This window comes from Euleptes europaea, chromosome 1, assembly GCF_029931775.1.
Source record: "Euleptes europaea isolate rEulEur1 chromosome 1, rEulEur1.hap1, whole genome shotgun sequence".
Lineage (NCBI taxonomy): Eukaryota > Metazoa > Chordata > Lepidosauria > Squamata > Sphaerodactylidae > Euleptes > Euleptes europaea.
Genome location: NC_079312.1, coordinates 87,394,901 through 87,410,384, shown reverse-complemented (window position 1 = coordinate 87,410,384; position 15,484 = coordinate 87,394,901). Strand labels below are relative to the sequence as shown.

The 15,484-nt window shown below is 41.6% G+C and overlaps 1 protein-coding gene across 1 annotated transcript in view; it reads left to right on the top strand.

Moving 5' to 3' along the window:
• Window positions 1–476: 476 nt before the first annotated feature.
• CDX1 (caudal type homeobox 1) overlaps window positions 477–15,484 on the top strand; it is a 45,141-nt gene continuing 30,133 nt past the window's right edge. The window contains exon 1 of the mRNA XM_056865995.1: window positions 477–903. Within this exon, the coding sequence (XP_056721973.1) occupies window positions 477–903 (427 nt within the window). The remainder of the gene's footprint in view (window positions 904–15,484) is intronic.

Genomic DNA, 15,484 nt, shown 5'->3' with positions numbered 1-15,484 from the left:
AGTTAGTAAAGAGGTTCCAGATCGCCAGCTACATGGCACCCATACCTGCCTACAGCCTGGGAAAACTGATTGAAATACCCACTTCCCCCTCCTTCCATTGTGTCCTGAATTCTTTGTATTCTCTGTGATTTTCTCAGGCATACTCTCTCTCTCCAAAGGCCTTTCCTCTTTTCCCTACCCCCCCCTCACTTCTATCTACGGAGTAATTTGTATCGTTGGGATCCACCCAGTGGCTTCCACTTTGATTCCTGTACTTTGAAATGCAAACCTGCCTTTCAATGCAAATGCTCCGAGAGGTTGGCCCAATAAAACGCCTTTTCCTCAGGGAGGTGCCTTTGCAAACTGGGGGAAAAAAACTGCTCAAGAAGTTCAGGTGAACAGCTTATCAGGAAGAAGCCGTGAGTTAGCCGCCAGGGCTGGCTAGAGAAGAAGCTGCACTACAGGGCACACTATGCGCGCAGGGCCGCTTGGGGATGATGTATGTGGGCTATCTGTTGGATAAGGACACCAACATGTACCCCAACCCAGTCAGGCATCCTAGCCTGAACCTCAGCCCGCAGAATTACGTGCCCGTGCCCCCTCAGTACTCGGATTTTGCAGGCTACCACCACGTGCCGGGGATTAACAGCGACCCTCACCATGGGCAGCACGCGGGAGCCTGGGGTTCTCCGTATGCCCCAGCCAAAGAGGATTGGCAGTCTTATGGCGCAGGAGCCCCGTCGTCGGTCGCTAACCCGGGCCAGCTTGGATATAGCCCTCCTGATTTCAATCCCATGCAGCCTCCCGGCTCTGGGTTGCTGCCTCCTTCCATGGGGGGCTCAATACCCCAGCTGTCCCCAAACGCGCAAAGGCGCACTCCCTTTGAGTGGATGAGACGCAACGTTCCCACCAGCAACAACAGTGGTAAGGAATCGACCGCTTCTGCTGTCTTCGCGCGAAGGGTGGGGAAAAGGTCTGGTTTAGTTCATGGTGCTAGTCGGTTCCTGTTGTTCTGCCTTTACTTCTCTCACTGACTAGTTTCAGTTAGTAGAGTGCAAGGAGTGAGCGGGCAGCTTTATAAGGTTTACTTTTCATTACCGTTTGCACATCATCTTGTATACACAAGAGTTTGTGGGCAAATTGCATTTTAAAATGGAAGGGAACTTGGGCAGCTGGCTGCAATCCAAGGGCCATTTCACACATTACAAAATTGCAACACAGGATGAACTTCCACTGAAGAATTCATACAAACCACGAGTGGATTGTCCGGTGAGGTGTACAAACCTGTAGATTTTCCAGCCAATGAAGCAATGACTGGCAGTTAATTCCCAGTTTCTATATGGAGCACAACCCTGTATCTGTAATAGTCACAAATGGATAGCAATTCATATTAACAGCAACCCCAAGTGAGGATGATTTGAAATATATCCCAGTGATGTCACTTAATTCAAAATTAATTCAAAATTAGCAAAAAGTTGGCCTCCAATTAAATCCTATTGATTCCATTGATTAAATTTAGTGGATTGTGATTATTGGATAGTGAACCAATCCATGTACTTCCCCTACTTCCTCCTTGTGCTGCAGCAACTGAGCCACCTGAAATTTTGTTCCTGCTGGTAAGCAGACCCTTCAGAAATAGCCCAAGTGTGGGGGGAGGTTTGAAAGGAGAGGGGGAATCTGCAGGAATTGCTGGACCCTCTTCTGCATATGGAAATACCTTTGTTGGAAGAACTGCATGGTAGGATATACTCCAGTGCATTTAGGTGGATCCATGATAATATTCCGTGAAGGAATACAATCTTGTTAGTTTTTTTTCCTGATCCCATGAAATATTTATTTTAAGAGCTTTGTTAGTTCTCTTGACTGTAATGAAATACATGTCCTATTTGTGAGCAATATAACCAAATGTGCTTTAGGTTCAGAGTATAAGGTTGCAGATATAAATATGTTTCCTTGAAGTAAATTATAGGAGAATAGCCAGTAGCTCATCTACATTTTAAGCAATGATTACATTCCCCCCACCCCCACCCCTCGGCCTTTCAGTATCTTTGTCAAACACTTCACCAAGATTCTGGCACTAGGCAGTCATTGAGTCACAAGTTAATTTTTCTCTCATCTAGCAATGTAGTAAACTGTAGAATTCTTGCCCTAACTTAACTGACAAGCCCTGCAGATAAATATTGTCATTTGGAGTGACAGACAAAGCAAAATGAAATCACATCAGTGGCAAAGACTGTTGAGATGATTTGCCTGAAGAGCAATACCCAGAAGACGCACATTATGAAGTGCTAGTATCCATATCTTAACAGTTTTTCAATAAGTCAGCAAGGAAATGGTAATAATTGGGAAAAGAACAATGCCTTATGAATATACCACAGCATCTGAGAGGCCACTTTATATACTATTTTTTTAATGACATTAAGATGGTCCTTGTTGGAAAGAGCATGCATGAAGAATTGCTATAAGCTGTGGGACATTTCATATCTTTTTTTTTTTAGTAAGTGCATAATAAAATGTGCTTTAAAACAGATAAAAAGTGTTTCAGAAGATGTGACCACTGACAAAAGAAGTCATTGGTTTCCTATGCATGGAAACTCTTTAAAATAACGTTTTCTTTTCCCTTGAGGTATGAAGAAGCTCCATGCTCACACACAGCCAAAAAGATGCTTACAGTGCTGTCTTATGCAGAGTGATGCCAGGCTAAGCCCACTGAAACCAATGACTTTAGGCTGGAATGACTCTGCATAGGATTGCACTGACAGATCAGTTTCTGTGTCCATATAAGCCTAAGTGAGGGCCTATCAGATCTGAAAACATGAGTATGGACTTATCTTTACCTCTACTCCTTGCTCTATTTAAACATTCTGCCAGGCATTTAGTACCATAAACATCCCTTTGAATGCAGTTATTTATTTGCAATTACCTTTAAAGGTGTCTAATCGTTGGGATTCCTGTTTATCACACAACAGTTCTTATCTTAGTTCTGATCCTGAGATCAAGTTATGATTCCTTTTCAGGTTTTTTAGTAGAGATGGTAAAAGAAAACATCAAGCTGACTCTCGAATAGAATTGGCCAATGTATTTATTTTTCTGTATACATACAATATAAAAACTTGAATTTTAGCTTGAGGGGGGAAACAGCCCACACCAGTGCCCCATTAAATAATCACAAATCAATGGAACCACTACAACAAACAAAGGTTTTATGCGCAAGCATTAAAGGGGGAAGGGAATAGAATGTGAGGATTTCAGTATGTGAGAAAAATTGTTTACATGGATCGTAGCCATTATATTCTCTAAATCTTTTTTTATGGGTTCAGAGAGAACCTGTTAAGGCTTGGACAGATCATTTAAGCAATATTCTACAGTATTCTGGAGCTGTGAGTTGGTGATTGTCCTGATTTCTTTATAATGATGGTCTTGCATGCAAGGCAGTGTGAGACAAGGCTTTCATATGGTTTTATGAAAGAAATGGGACCTTTGTTGGATGGATTGCACCTATGTGTCAAAGGACAAATTCTCTGAGTCCTGAAGCTATTATTTGCTCTTGTGGAAGGTATATATGCACTATTCAAAAAGAAAATCCACACAATGCCTTTTATTTAAGATCAATCAAAATAACACTGTGTACGAACATGTGCAGAATTCATGATCATGATGGATGTTGAAAACAACAACAACAAAGATGGGAATCTTTTCGTTTTAGGCTATGATAAATCCTGATCTGCATCCTGATCTGCTGATTCTAATTTGCTAAGCAGAGCAGACAGAGGCCTTTAGATCACAGTGTAAAAGATTCCCCTCTTCCCTGTTTTAACTACTCTGTTCTGCAGAATTTGAAAGTTTGCACACTATGGCCTTTTATGTCACCCTCATCAATTGCTTTGGGGTTTCCTTTTGATTATGCAGGCCTTTTCCACCTGGCAGAGGTCACCTTGCTCTCCCTGCACGTTTTGCCCACGTTTTCCAGATTCTGGCTAAAACAGTATCCGGAAAACATGGGCGAAACGTGCCGGGAGAGTGAGGCGACCTCTGACGGGTGGAAAAGGCCTGCATAATCCAAAGGAAGCCCCGAAGCAGTCGGCAGGGGTGATCGCGGGAAATGCCCCTGCATAAAAGGCCTATGTCGTGTTATTTTGATTGCTCTGTTTAAAAAAGGGCATTACACAGCTTTTGTTTTTGGATTTTACTATGGGCAAGTGTGGTTATCTACCTTATAATGTATGCAGTGCATACAAGCATCTGCACCTACTCAAAATCACTTAGTGCAGATTAGTTATTCTGTAATACTCTTTAATCCTCCTATTATATTTGTAAGCAGAGCTGTAAAAAGGTTGATTTCCCCATCTTTCAATTCATGCTTACAGGGGGAATTTTCAAATCTACCTTACTGAATATGAGTACAAAACCACAGGGTATTAATTATTCTGTGACAACTTTCTGGTACTGGTCTGTGATGTAAATCAATTTGTGTGATTGATCTGTGGAAAATAATGTATTGTGAGGTGAAGATTTTTTTTTAAAATTGTGTGAACCTGCTTGAGAGATTTTGAAGGATTTGTGAATAATCTGAGGGATGAGCTGCCTTTCTGTATTTAAGAGGTAATGGGGGGGGGGGTTCTTCTCTTTGCATTAGTTTTTACTGGTTGTGGCTGACGTGGATTTGTACTGAAGAAACTGGGATTCCAAATTTGTAATGTGTGGTTTTATTCTGTTTGGATAATTTTATTTATTAAGGCTCCATCGATATCAGGGCTCAGGTGCATGACGATTACCCTGTTTAATGTTGGCAACATCCCTGTGAAGTAAGTGCTTGACCTATCCAAGTCCCAAAGGAGTAAAGACCTTGTAAAGATGAACGGGTTCATTAAGTCCTAAGTCTGGGGCAAAAACGCATGTTTTTTTTTTTTTTTTGCCTCGGATCTGCCACTCTTTAGATGCATATTTTTTCCCATCCATATTCCCAAAACTCAACAATAAGCCCCCATGCAGAGTTTTGAGAAAATGGGGAAAATGTGCATCTATAGAGCGGCAAAAAACCTCCCAGGCGTTTTCGACTCTCCATTCACTTGAGCGCACCAGCTCTAAAACGAGTTTCGCTTTTTCAAAATGCCCCCCCCCCGAGCCATGAGAAAAGAGTGGAGATGGCAAATGCATTGGTTTATGTGGGCGGGAAATCGTTTGCGCGCGAGCGGCGGGTTCCGCGAGGAAGGGAAGAGCGCGCGTGCTGCCGGCGAACTTTCCCGCCAAGCCAACTTCTTCGCGTCTGTTGCCCGGTTGTTCCTCCTCCAGCGCGTCTCCAGCCTCCTGTTCGCGCTGAACTCTTGAACTCTTGAGCTCCTCGATGGGAAAGTGGAAGTCTATCCGCGGGGAAACGCAAATGAACATTCTGGGGGGAAAGACCCCGCAGCGCCGTCCAGTTCAAAGGCGGCGGGGAGGAGAGAGGGCTAATGAAAAGGGCTGCAAGCGCCCACCCCCCCCTCGAGCCCCGTGCAAATTTACAAGCGTGTCCCTTTGTCATGCAGACAAGCAGTGGTCCCTCATGCAGCAGGACGCCCTTATTGTCCTCGGCTTTGTGGGCTGGGAAGCAGGGACTCTTGGCGCCCTTTGAAGTTGGGCGCTCTTGAAGCACTTTCCTTTTCCTACGGGGCAGAGGTTCCCAAACTGTGCTCCGAGGAGCACTTGGGGCTCCGCGAAACATCTAGTGCTCCGTGAAGAGTTTGGAAGGAAAAATACTACTGTCGTTAGGTTTAGTGTATAGGTGCTAGGTGAAAATTAGGGCTCTGGGATGAATTCCTCTCCCGGAAAGTGCTCCATGTCTCAAAAAGCGTGGGAAACTCTGCTACAGGAGATGTAGATTGGGCCAAGCTAACCCAACTGTCAGCATGCCTAGCTGTAGAACCACCATGTCCTGCCCTCTTTTACCAAAAGACATTGCCTGTCTGGGCTGTCCATTCTTCGGATTTATCCTTATGGGCTGGGGTTACTTTGTGAGGGGTGTGATGAAATAAACCAGCATTTATGCACACGGTAGAAAAGAGCAAGAGTCCAGTAGCACCTTGAAGACTAACAACATTTCTGGCAGCTGTATCTGAAGAAGAGAGCTGTGGCTCATGAAAGTGCATACCCTGCCAGGAATTTTGTTAGTCTTTAAGGTGCTACTGGACTCTTGCTCTTTTCTACTGCTAGCGACAGACTAACAGGGCTACCCATCCTGATTTACATACACACAGACACACAGAGATGCTGGCTGTTGGTAGCCCTACAAACGGGCAGGGGGCTTTGAAAATCCTGAACAATCCAGGTGCTTAAGTCTCACTGGCAGAGATCTAAGCACATACATAACATTCCCATCAAAATCAATAGGATTTGTTGGATAGACAGCTATAATTTGATTCTGCATAGCAAGGTCTGTTTTTATTCCCGTGTAAAGGACCAATATTTAATTTCCCCCCAGAAAAATGTTGAAGAAGCCTAGCTACTTGATCACCACTATCATTTTGTTCACAATTGCTATTAGTGGGTTCACACATAACAACATTGGACACTGTCATATCTGACCTCTGCCAAGTCTGTGCTTTCCTTTTTAAATATATATGTAATGTTTTATTTTTAAAATGGAGCAAAGGGGTAGGAAAATACAGGAAGTGGGGACATTCGAAAAAAAGGGGGGAGAATTACTTATATGCACAGACATTACATGGTTGCATGGCCTACATAAGTCAAGACAGTTTACTCAACTTAGTATAGTTTATAGAAATATCAACATTTTGTCACTTCTAGCCTTCTAACATCAATTGTTCTACTGCACTCTATTAAACCTTTATAGGTTAAATTAAATTATTAAAATGTATATATCCATTTCTTACTGCCTGGCCTGCAGTAAGAAATGGATAAATACATTTTAATAATCTTGTTTTTCTCAAGATAAAAATATGATTTGTGAAAGCAGTTCTAACCTTCTATCATTAAACCTTTACGTATTGATAATAGTTTCAATTTTTCAAAAAAAAAACAGCTCGTAGTATTGACCTTTATTCACTAAGTTGGTCATTTTGGCCATAATTGCGTATTCAGACATCTTCTCCTTCCACTCTTTTAAATCCAGAAGTTATATCATCTTCCATTTCCTTGCTAATACAATTCTGGTGGCAGTTGTGGCATATTTAAATAATTCTCTGGCTTGCACTGGCAGTTCTGAGGGAGTAATGCCCAAGTCTGTGCTTTCAAGGAACATGCCTCTGTAATGTGATAATAGATGTTTAGATGTAAGACAGAGCTGGTAAAATGTTTCTGAATCTTGCAATTCACACATCTCCAGCTCTAATTCAGGGGTGGGCAACTTCTGGCAGGTGCGCCTGACAGCAGCACATCACATCATTTTGCTCAGCTGTGTAGTGCCTCTGAGGATTACTTTTGCTCCCACTGTGTCTGGCCAAGTTCAACCTTCATCTCTTCTCTCCCCGCCCATTTGTTTACCAGCATACTAACAACTTTATAGGTAGAGCTTGTGTGTGTCGGGGTGGGTGGGTTTGACACTCTGGCCAAAATGATTTCCTATCCCTTCAATCTGGGTACTGTTCTAGCCAGGCTGTTTGCATGTTTCAAAAGACACAAACATTTGGTATGTTGAAATTTGTGTGAATTGCTGTTAAAATGGGAATTGGTAAAGGAAGACTGGGTTTGTACCACATTATAAAAACAATGTCTTGATTTCTGGGCATTGTGCTTTTTATGCTTTAAAAAAGCATGCACATACAATACACAACAAAATCATGCACCAAAAAAGCTGGACTCCGCACCCTTTATAAATTATACAAATTGATAATGGCTTCTTTTGCATGTTTTGTTTTTTTCCTTCTTCTGGTAATGGCAAAAGTCAGGGAGCTTTATAGGCCACTGTAGATTTGGCTCCAGCTCAATAGGAATTCTGCAGAGCCTTCAATAGCTTTGGAGATTGCAATATGAGTTGGTAACACATTTTAAGTCAATCTTCATAGTCATAAGGAGTTTACAAAAACACCGATGAAGAGTTTGTTTTGAAGTGTGCATCAAATGCTCATAAGAACATAAGAAAGGCCCTACTGGATCAGACCAAGGCCCATCAAGTCCAGCAGTCTGTTCACAAAGTGGCCAACCAGGTGCCTCTAGGAAGCCCACAAACAAGACAACTGCAGCAGCATTATCCTGTCTGTGTTCCACAGCACCTAATATATTCGGCATGCTCCTCTGATACTAGAGAGAATAGGTATGCAGCGTGACTAGTATCCATTTTAACTAATAGCCATGAATACCCCTTTCCTCCATGAATATGTCTACTCCCCTCTTAAAGCCTTCCAAGTTGGCAGCCATCACCACATCCTGGGGCAGGGAGTTCCACAATTTAACTATATGTTGTGTGGAAAAATACTTCCTTTTATCTGTTTTGAATCTGTCACCCTCCAGCTTCAACAAATGACCTCGCGTTCTAGTATTATGGGAGAGGGAAAAAAACTTCTCCCTGTCCACTCTCTCCAAACCATGCATAATTTTATAGACCTCTGTCCCCTTAGCCACCTTCTTACCAAGCTAAACAGCCCTAAGCGTCTTAACCGCTCCCCATAGGACAGTTGCTCTAGTCCCCTAATCATTTTGGTTGCTCTTTTCTGCACCTTCTCAAGCTCTCTAATATCCTTTTTCTGCACCTTCTCAAGCACTCTAATATCCTTTTTTTGCTCTTTTCTGAAATGACAGAACATTGGAATAAACACAGCCTTGACATTAATTTCCTTATATATTTTTCCTCTCTAAGGCAAATATAGTCATATGAAGGGTGAGAAGACATGATGGAAACAACTGTTTATCATGATCAGAGATACAGGAAGAAAACTTTCCAAAACACAACATTTCCCAGAAAATTTCCCAATGATATATTTTTCTGTGGGAAAATTTCCACCCGACAAATGCAAATATATTCTGTTTATCTATAGTTGTTAGGGTTCTTATTCTGTAAATCCATCATATTAGATGGGCTCAATGTGGAATATGAAGCATGAACAAACCCCATACATGGTTATACATGGTCCAGGCTTGTACATGATGCATTTACCTTCTTTTGCAACATTATTTACATTTTGCTAATATTAACATTTTTAAATTATTTGTTGGAATTGGAAAATTTTCTGATTCAGATTTTCTTGAAAAAAATCACATCACCAATTGTGTTTAAGGTATCAGTACATAAAGAGATAGAGATTTACTAAATGTGATCTGGTATTCCTGTATCGTATTCTTAAGTCCAGGGTTTTATGCCATGATGTGGCAGCTTTGTGGATGCCAAGCAGATCTGTGTTTGGTCAGTGCATGGGTACTCTTTATTTGTCCCTTGAGTTCCATGATGGAAGAAAAATGAGACATAAAACAACCCTTTTGTGATGGGGTTAATTTCTAGACCACTTCTGTTTGACATCTACTCATTTGTGTTCTTTATAGTAACGGTTTCCCATGTATCAGTGCTGACTTGAGGCACCTGTTACACATATCAGGCATGCACAAAATGGATTTTAAACACTGGGTAGTCAGTGTAGGTACATGACATTGCAGTCTTTAGAATGTGTGACCTGTTTCTGTAAAGTACATAGAATTGGTAGCAATGAGACCTAATTTTGTTGGCTCAATATGGCAATAAATACACCTTGACCATTTGCTAGACTGACTTTCAAAGTGACTAGATTACCTTAACATGAGATACTTTAGTTTGATCATTTCAACTTGTTCATGTTATAAATAGTTGCCTTCCCAATTCAGCTATAGGTTCATTTTAATAGGTAGCCTGAGAATGACACTGGGTTGGAATTCCATCACTTTTTTTCTTTTATACAGTACCTATAAAATGTTGTTGGTAATGGTGCTTTATCAAGTCAGCAGATAAAATGTTTAATATTTTTTGGAGAATACTAGCTGATGACAATGGACTTTCTGCTGTCACTCAGATGGGTATTTTGATATATTGTAACACACTTTGAGTGTTGGTTTTCATTTTTTGTTTGGGTACTTCATTGAAAAGCTGTGGGATTTATAATATGTGCAGAACAGGCGAGAAAACGATCACACACATATGGGCGGTTAGCTTCTGAGCTCTTTTAAACCAGGAAAATCTTCAAGTTCAGTTTGGACTATAAAAGACAAAAGGCTTGATATCCACGTAAATGATCAAAACTGGAGCCAGATGATATTTTTAGGTCTTTGGGCAACAAAAATTGTGTGTGTGTATGTGTGACGGTGAGAAACAAAACTCTCCCCCAGTTTAATGTAAAATAATGTCAAACACTAGAACGGGGCTGAGATAAAACATGTCCTCAAAAGCTCCTCTGATTATGTTAAAATGGTAATCTAGAAGAAGAAGAGGAGTTGGTTTTTATATGCTGACTTTCTCTACCTTTTAAGAAGAATCAAAACGGCTTAAAATCTCCTTCCCTTTCCCTCCCCACAATAGACATCTTATGAGGTAGGTAAGGCTGAGAGAGTTCAGAGAACTGTGACTAGCCCAAGGTCACCCTGCAGGTTTCATGTGGAGGGTTGGGAATCAAACCCAGTTCTCCAGATTAGAGTCCACTGCTCTTAACTACTACATCACGCTGGCTCTACTAGTTGCTCAGTTCTTTTGTGGCCAAAGAAGGTGTTGTCCTGTTATATGCAACTGAAGAAATACTACCAATGTCCCCTCAATGATTGCTGAACTAGACTGTAAAAGAAGCTTTGTCTTTCCTTCGTTCATGGATCTAACCTTACAAGCTTTGCTCATGCTCAAGATTCTCTAATTTGATCCTTCTATTGAAATTAACAGAGGAGTGGGTGGGTTGATCACAAAGAAGGGTAGAAATGCATTGAATCTAGGGGGAATATAATATAAATCAGGAAATTGGGAACAATTTACCATGTATATTCAGATGAAAAGAAGCTTTGGATCCAGATAATTAGAATGATTTAATTCTTCTGCCAGTGCAAACCACTTTCATTTCAACTGTCCTAGTTCTTTGCATACAGGAGAGATTTAGTGAGTGGCTAGCCCCTAGGCACATGGCTTTTACCTAAATAGTATAAAAACATAAAACTATTTTAAAAACTATTTTTAGTAAAACAAATTCTCAAGATTATAGCAAACCATAAATAATAGGTAAAAATCTTAACTAATATAACAAAATGATTAATCCGGTTTGGACACCTTGAATTCTAAGCTGTGTTTGTGTGTGTAAATGTGGTCAAGTTGCAACCAATTTATGATATTCAATATCACAGTCATTCTTAGGAGATTTTAAGTGTATTTATTTCTTTGTAACAATGATAAACTATGTGCTCAGCCAAAAGCAACAGCACTGGAAGCAATAAAGAACAATCAAATAATCAATATTAAAACAACAATTTAAATCCATTATCAAACCATAATGACATCTAATAAATCATTTAAAAAAACCATATAAAACCAAATTGTCAAATACTACCATATCAGCAAAATAATTCTTTTATTTCAGTAAATATTGGGGAGACACCACGATTTAATGGCAGAGCATCTGCTTGCCATGTGTAAGGTCTCAGGTTCAATCCCCAGCATCTCCAGTTAAGGATCATATTATAGGTGATGTGAAAGATCTCTTCCCAAGACTCTGGAGAGTAGCTGCCACTCTGAGCAGACAATAATGACATTGATGGACCAATGATCTAATTCCTTACAAGGCAGCTTCATGTATGTGTTCACGTATGAGAAATATGTACTCAAATAAAAGGCTATCACTTGATATAAAAAAAAAACCCTTCAGAGAAGTATGTGCCCTGGGAAGGGAATTCTCATGTGTCGGTGCAATTACAGAGGAAACCTTGTCCTGCAGCCTTGCAGAATAAATGTGCCTATTTGTAAGAAAGTGGAGAAATTATGCTTCCTTGGGCCTTGGGGAATTGGGATGAGCATACATACACACATATTCCCTCTGTTAAGTGAAATCCAGACAGTTGGGGCTTTAAAAATCAGTACTCTCTGGGCGCAGAGTGAGACCTGCTCACGACCTGAGTTCGAACCCAATGGAAGTTGGTTTCAGGTAGCCAGCTCAAGGATGACTCAGCCTTCCATCCTTCCAAGGTCAGCTTGCTGGGAATAAAGACCAGGGGTGTCCAACTCAATTGTTATGATGCCGGATATGACATAAATGTCACTTGATCAGGCCCTGCCATGCCTTGCCAGCCCAGGTCGAGAGTGTGGGGGGGGGGGAGGGTGTGGCTGCCTCTGTTGGCCTGCGGGCCAGATAAGAACTCTCAAAGGGCCTTATGTTTGGCACCCCTGGTGTAGACAACTGTGGAAGACAATGGCAAACCACCCTGCAAAACATAGTCTGCCTAGTAAATGTTCTGATGTGACGTTACCCCATGGGTCAGAAATGACCCGGTGCTTGCACAGAGGTGTACCTTTACCTTTAACCTTTATGAACAAATACCTTAACTCAGGGCTAAAAGTAAGCTGATAACAGGACACTAGGAAGTAGCAGTAAGAAAGTGATTGAATCCTCCTCAAAATTTCTGAGTTTTTCTATTGGCAAAATTGTGACACGCCCTTGGGAGAAAAAAAATAAGAAAACCTGTTTGTTTGTTTTTTAATTTTTCCATTTCCCTCAGAATTTCACATCTTTAATTGTGTCCATAATATTGTTGAAATATTGTTTTATGGTATTTGGGCAGCAAAAAACATGTAAAGTAAAACTAAGATAAAAGAAATCTGCACTGTATGTTGCTGAATGTTGTTACTTTTTCCTAAGCTGGGGTATGTTCACAGACTAGCATCCCATTCCTGAGTGGGGGCGGGGGAGTAGATAGGTAACGGCCAGTAATGGCACAGCAGTGCTGACTCCTGAGAGGCTTCCCGGCTCGTAAAAACAAGAAAAAAAACTTTTTTGAACAAAACCCTGTGAAACTCCCCCATAGGGTTTTACGGGGCTATGCCAGCTATTTTGCAGGCATAACTCCATGCCTGCAAAATGACACGTTCTCAGGGCGAAAGGGCTGTGGAAGCTGCCTAAAGGCAGCTCCGCCCCCTGGACGCTGGCATGGGCACTTACACTGGGAAAGCGCTGTTACGCCAAGCACAGGTCTCCAACTGAGCTACATTAACTACAGCGCTGCCAGGGAGGCAGTGCCGCTGCCTGGCGCCCACGCTGCTGCATTGATCCCCGGAGCCAGCATAAGTCTCCCTGCGTCAGTGTCCATTCCACTGGTCACGCTGGCTTCTATGCGGCTCCAGCCTCCCTTTCAGGATTGCATGGCCCATGTGAAAATCTTACACTTCTTCTTTGCAATATTTTACAGACTCCAGCCACCACGTGGAGGTTGGCAACCGTAGCTAGCGATAGGGTTCCAGTTGGTGCCTGGAATTCTTCTGGAATTACAGCTGATCTTCAGACTACAGAGGAAAGGGCAACTTCAGAAGGCTGACTCTATGGCCAAATACCACAGAGTGCAGGAGAAATGAAAGTCCTTAATATCCCATTCCGATTGAGCTGCTTTCCCTTCCCAAATTTGGCTCTCACCAGGCACCACCCCAAAATCTCCAGGAATTTCAAATGCTGGAACTGGCAACCCTAGCAGCGACAAGCAATGTTGCAGCCGGTGTTAGAAGCTAAATGAAATTTCCCCCAAGTTTTTATTCTGTTCATGAAATCTGGAAGAAAACCCTCAGACAGGCATGTTATAATTTTGTAGTGCTGCTGCAAAATCTGTTTCACATTCTTACAGAGCTCTTTTAATGGACTGATTTTTAATCTGTTTGGGAAATTCTTATTGTGTATTTCAGTGTGAATTTTCCAGCATGGAAAACTTTTGGTGTTTTGTTTTTAATATGGAAGATATCAAAGTGCTGATACTGAAAGCTCCCCTCTGCATGCAGAGATACCTATAGAAAGATACTATAGTCACACACGACTGTGCACGTACACATGCAACTCTTTTTTAAATTATTAACTACAGCATGCTGCTGACATCATGTGAGATTTGTTCAGCAGCCTGCCCTATGTCCAAGGTACAGATTAAAAAAATATTCTTTAGAGAAAACCTAGAAGAAGATAGGTTTACTTTACCTTTAAAAATATATTTATTATCTAATCTAGCCATCTAATATTTCCAGTACATTAAACATATCTAAATTATAGGCCTGAATGGACCAGATGTTCTATGTAGTTCGGAGATTGTTTTCTTGTAAAAATTGCAGCTGCTGGGGAGATAAGCAGGGGAGGGAAGGGGATTTTTCATCCCTTCCCAACGACCAAATTGAAGCTGCTTTTATCCCTGTTGGAAGAAAAATATGGGGACATGTAAATTCCCCCCAGTAAGGTTAAAGGAGCTTTAACCAGCCCAAAAACACCTTCTGTGATTGGTAAAAGAACATCGTTCTTCCTTACCTGGGTTCATATTGGCCACTGAGAATTCCTGGCCCTCCTCATTCCCCCTTTCTAGGTTGTCCTGTGTTGCAATCCAGGTAGACTGCACCAGCTGGCTTTGCAGCAATGCAAAATGCATTGCTGCCATTGGCCACAGGGGAAGCTCCAGTGAGCCTTCCTATTGGCCACTCCAAGATGCCTACTCTCTCCCTCCTGCTACCCTAGAAACCAGCCAGGGGGCAGGATTACAAAGAAAGGCGATAGTTCTCCTTTAAATGCAACAAGGGCCACAAAATTCAAACTCCACAGAAGGTGAATAGCCGAAACTCGAAAAAAGCTGAATAATTATTTGGCTTTTGTAGGCATCGCCTATTCGGCTTTGGGCAGATTCCCAGGTTTTGGTATTTGGTCAACCCGAAACCTGAATATTGCTAAAACGGATAATTTCTGGTTTATTTTCGGTTCGGGTATATCGATATGCACAACCCTAGCTCCAAATATTAAAACAAAATGGTGCAATGGACTAATCCATACTCTGGATTAATGATGAGTCGGAGCTTTGGTCTTGAACTCCACAGCTAGCTTATGCCCCATCCTCTTGTACCAGTTGCTGACAACATTTTTCCCCCAAAGCTATGTCTTTTAAAAGGGGAAGGAGAGACTGAGGAACACAGAAGAGCAGGAAGAAGAGGAGAAAGATAATGAAATAAAAAATGATCTGGATATTTAAAATATGTTGCCAATGTTGCTGGTGGGTCTAGGTGAATCTTATGTCTGGAAAAGTCATTTACACAAGGGCTGTTTGCCCCAGGTGACCCCAGTTTGGATGCTATTGGTTTTCCCCATACTTCACCACAGCATTGTGGTGCTTTGGTGCACCTCCAGGGTGTACCTTCTTATAATATTTCCCAAACTTGCTTTGCTGTGATGTCTTCAGAAAGATTGCAGCAAAACTGTGATGGCACTCTTGTGGATAGGAAAGTCTGGATCTTCCTGGTCCCACCCACATTAGCACAATTTCCTCTTCCCCAATCCCCCTCAGCAGTCACTTGTCCACCAGCCCCTAGAGGACTTTAAAAAAGTAGCAATCAGCTTATCATTATAACTTT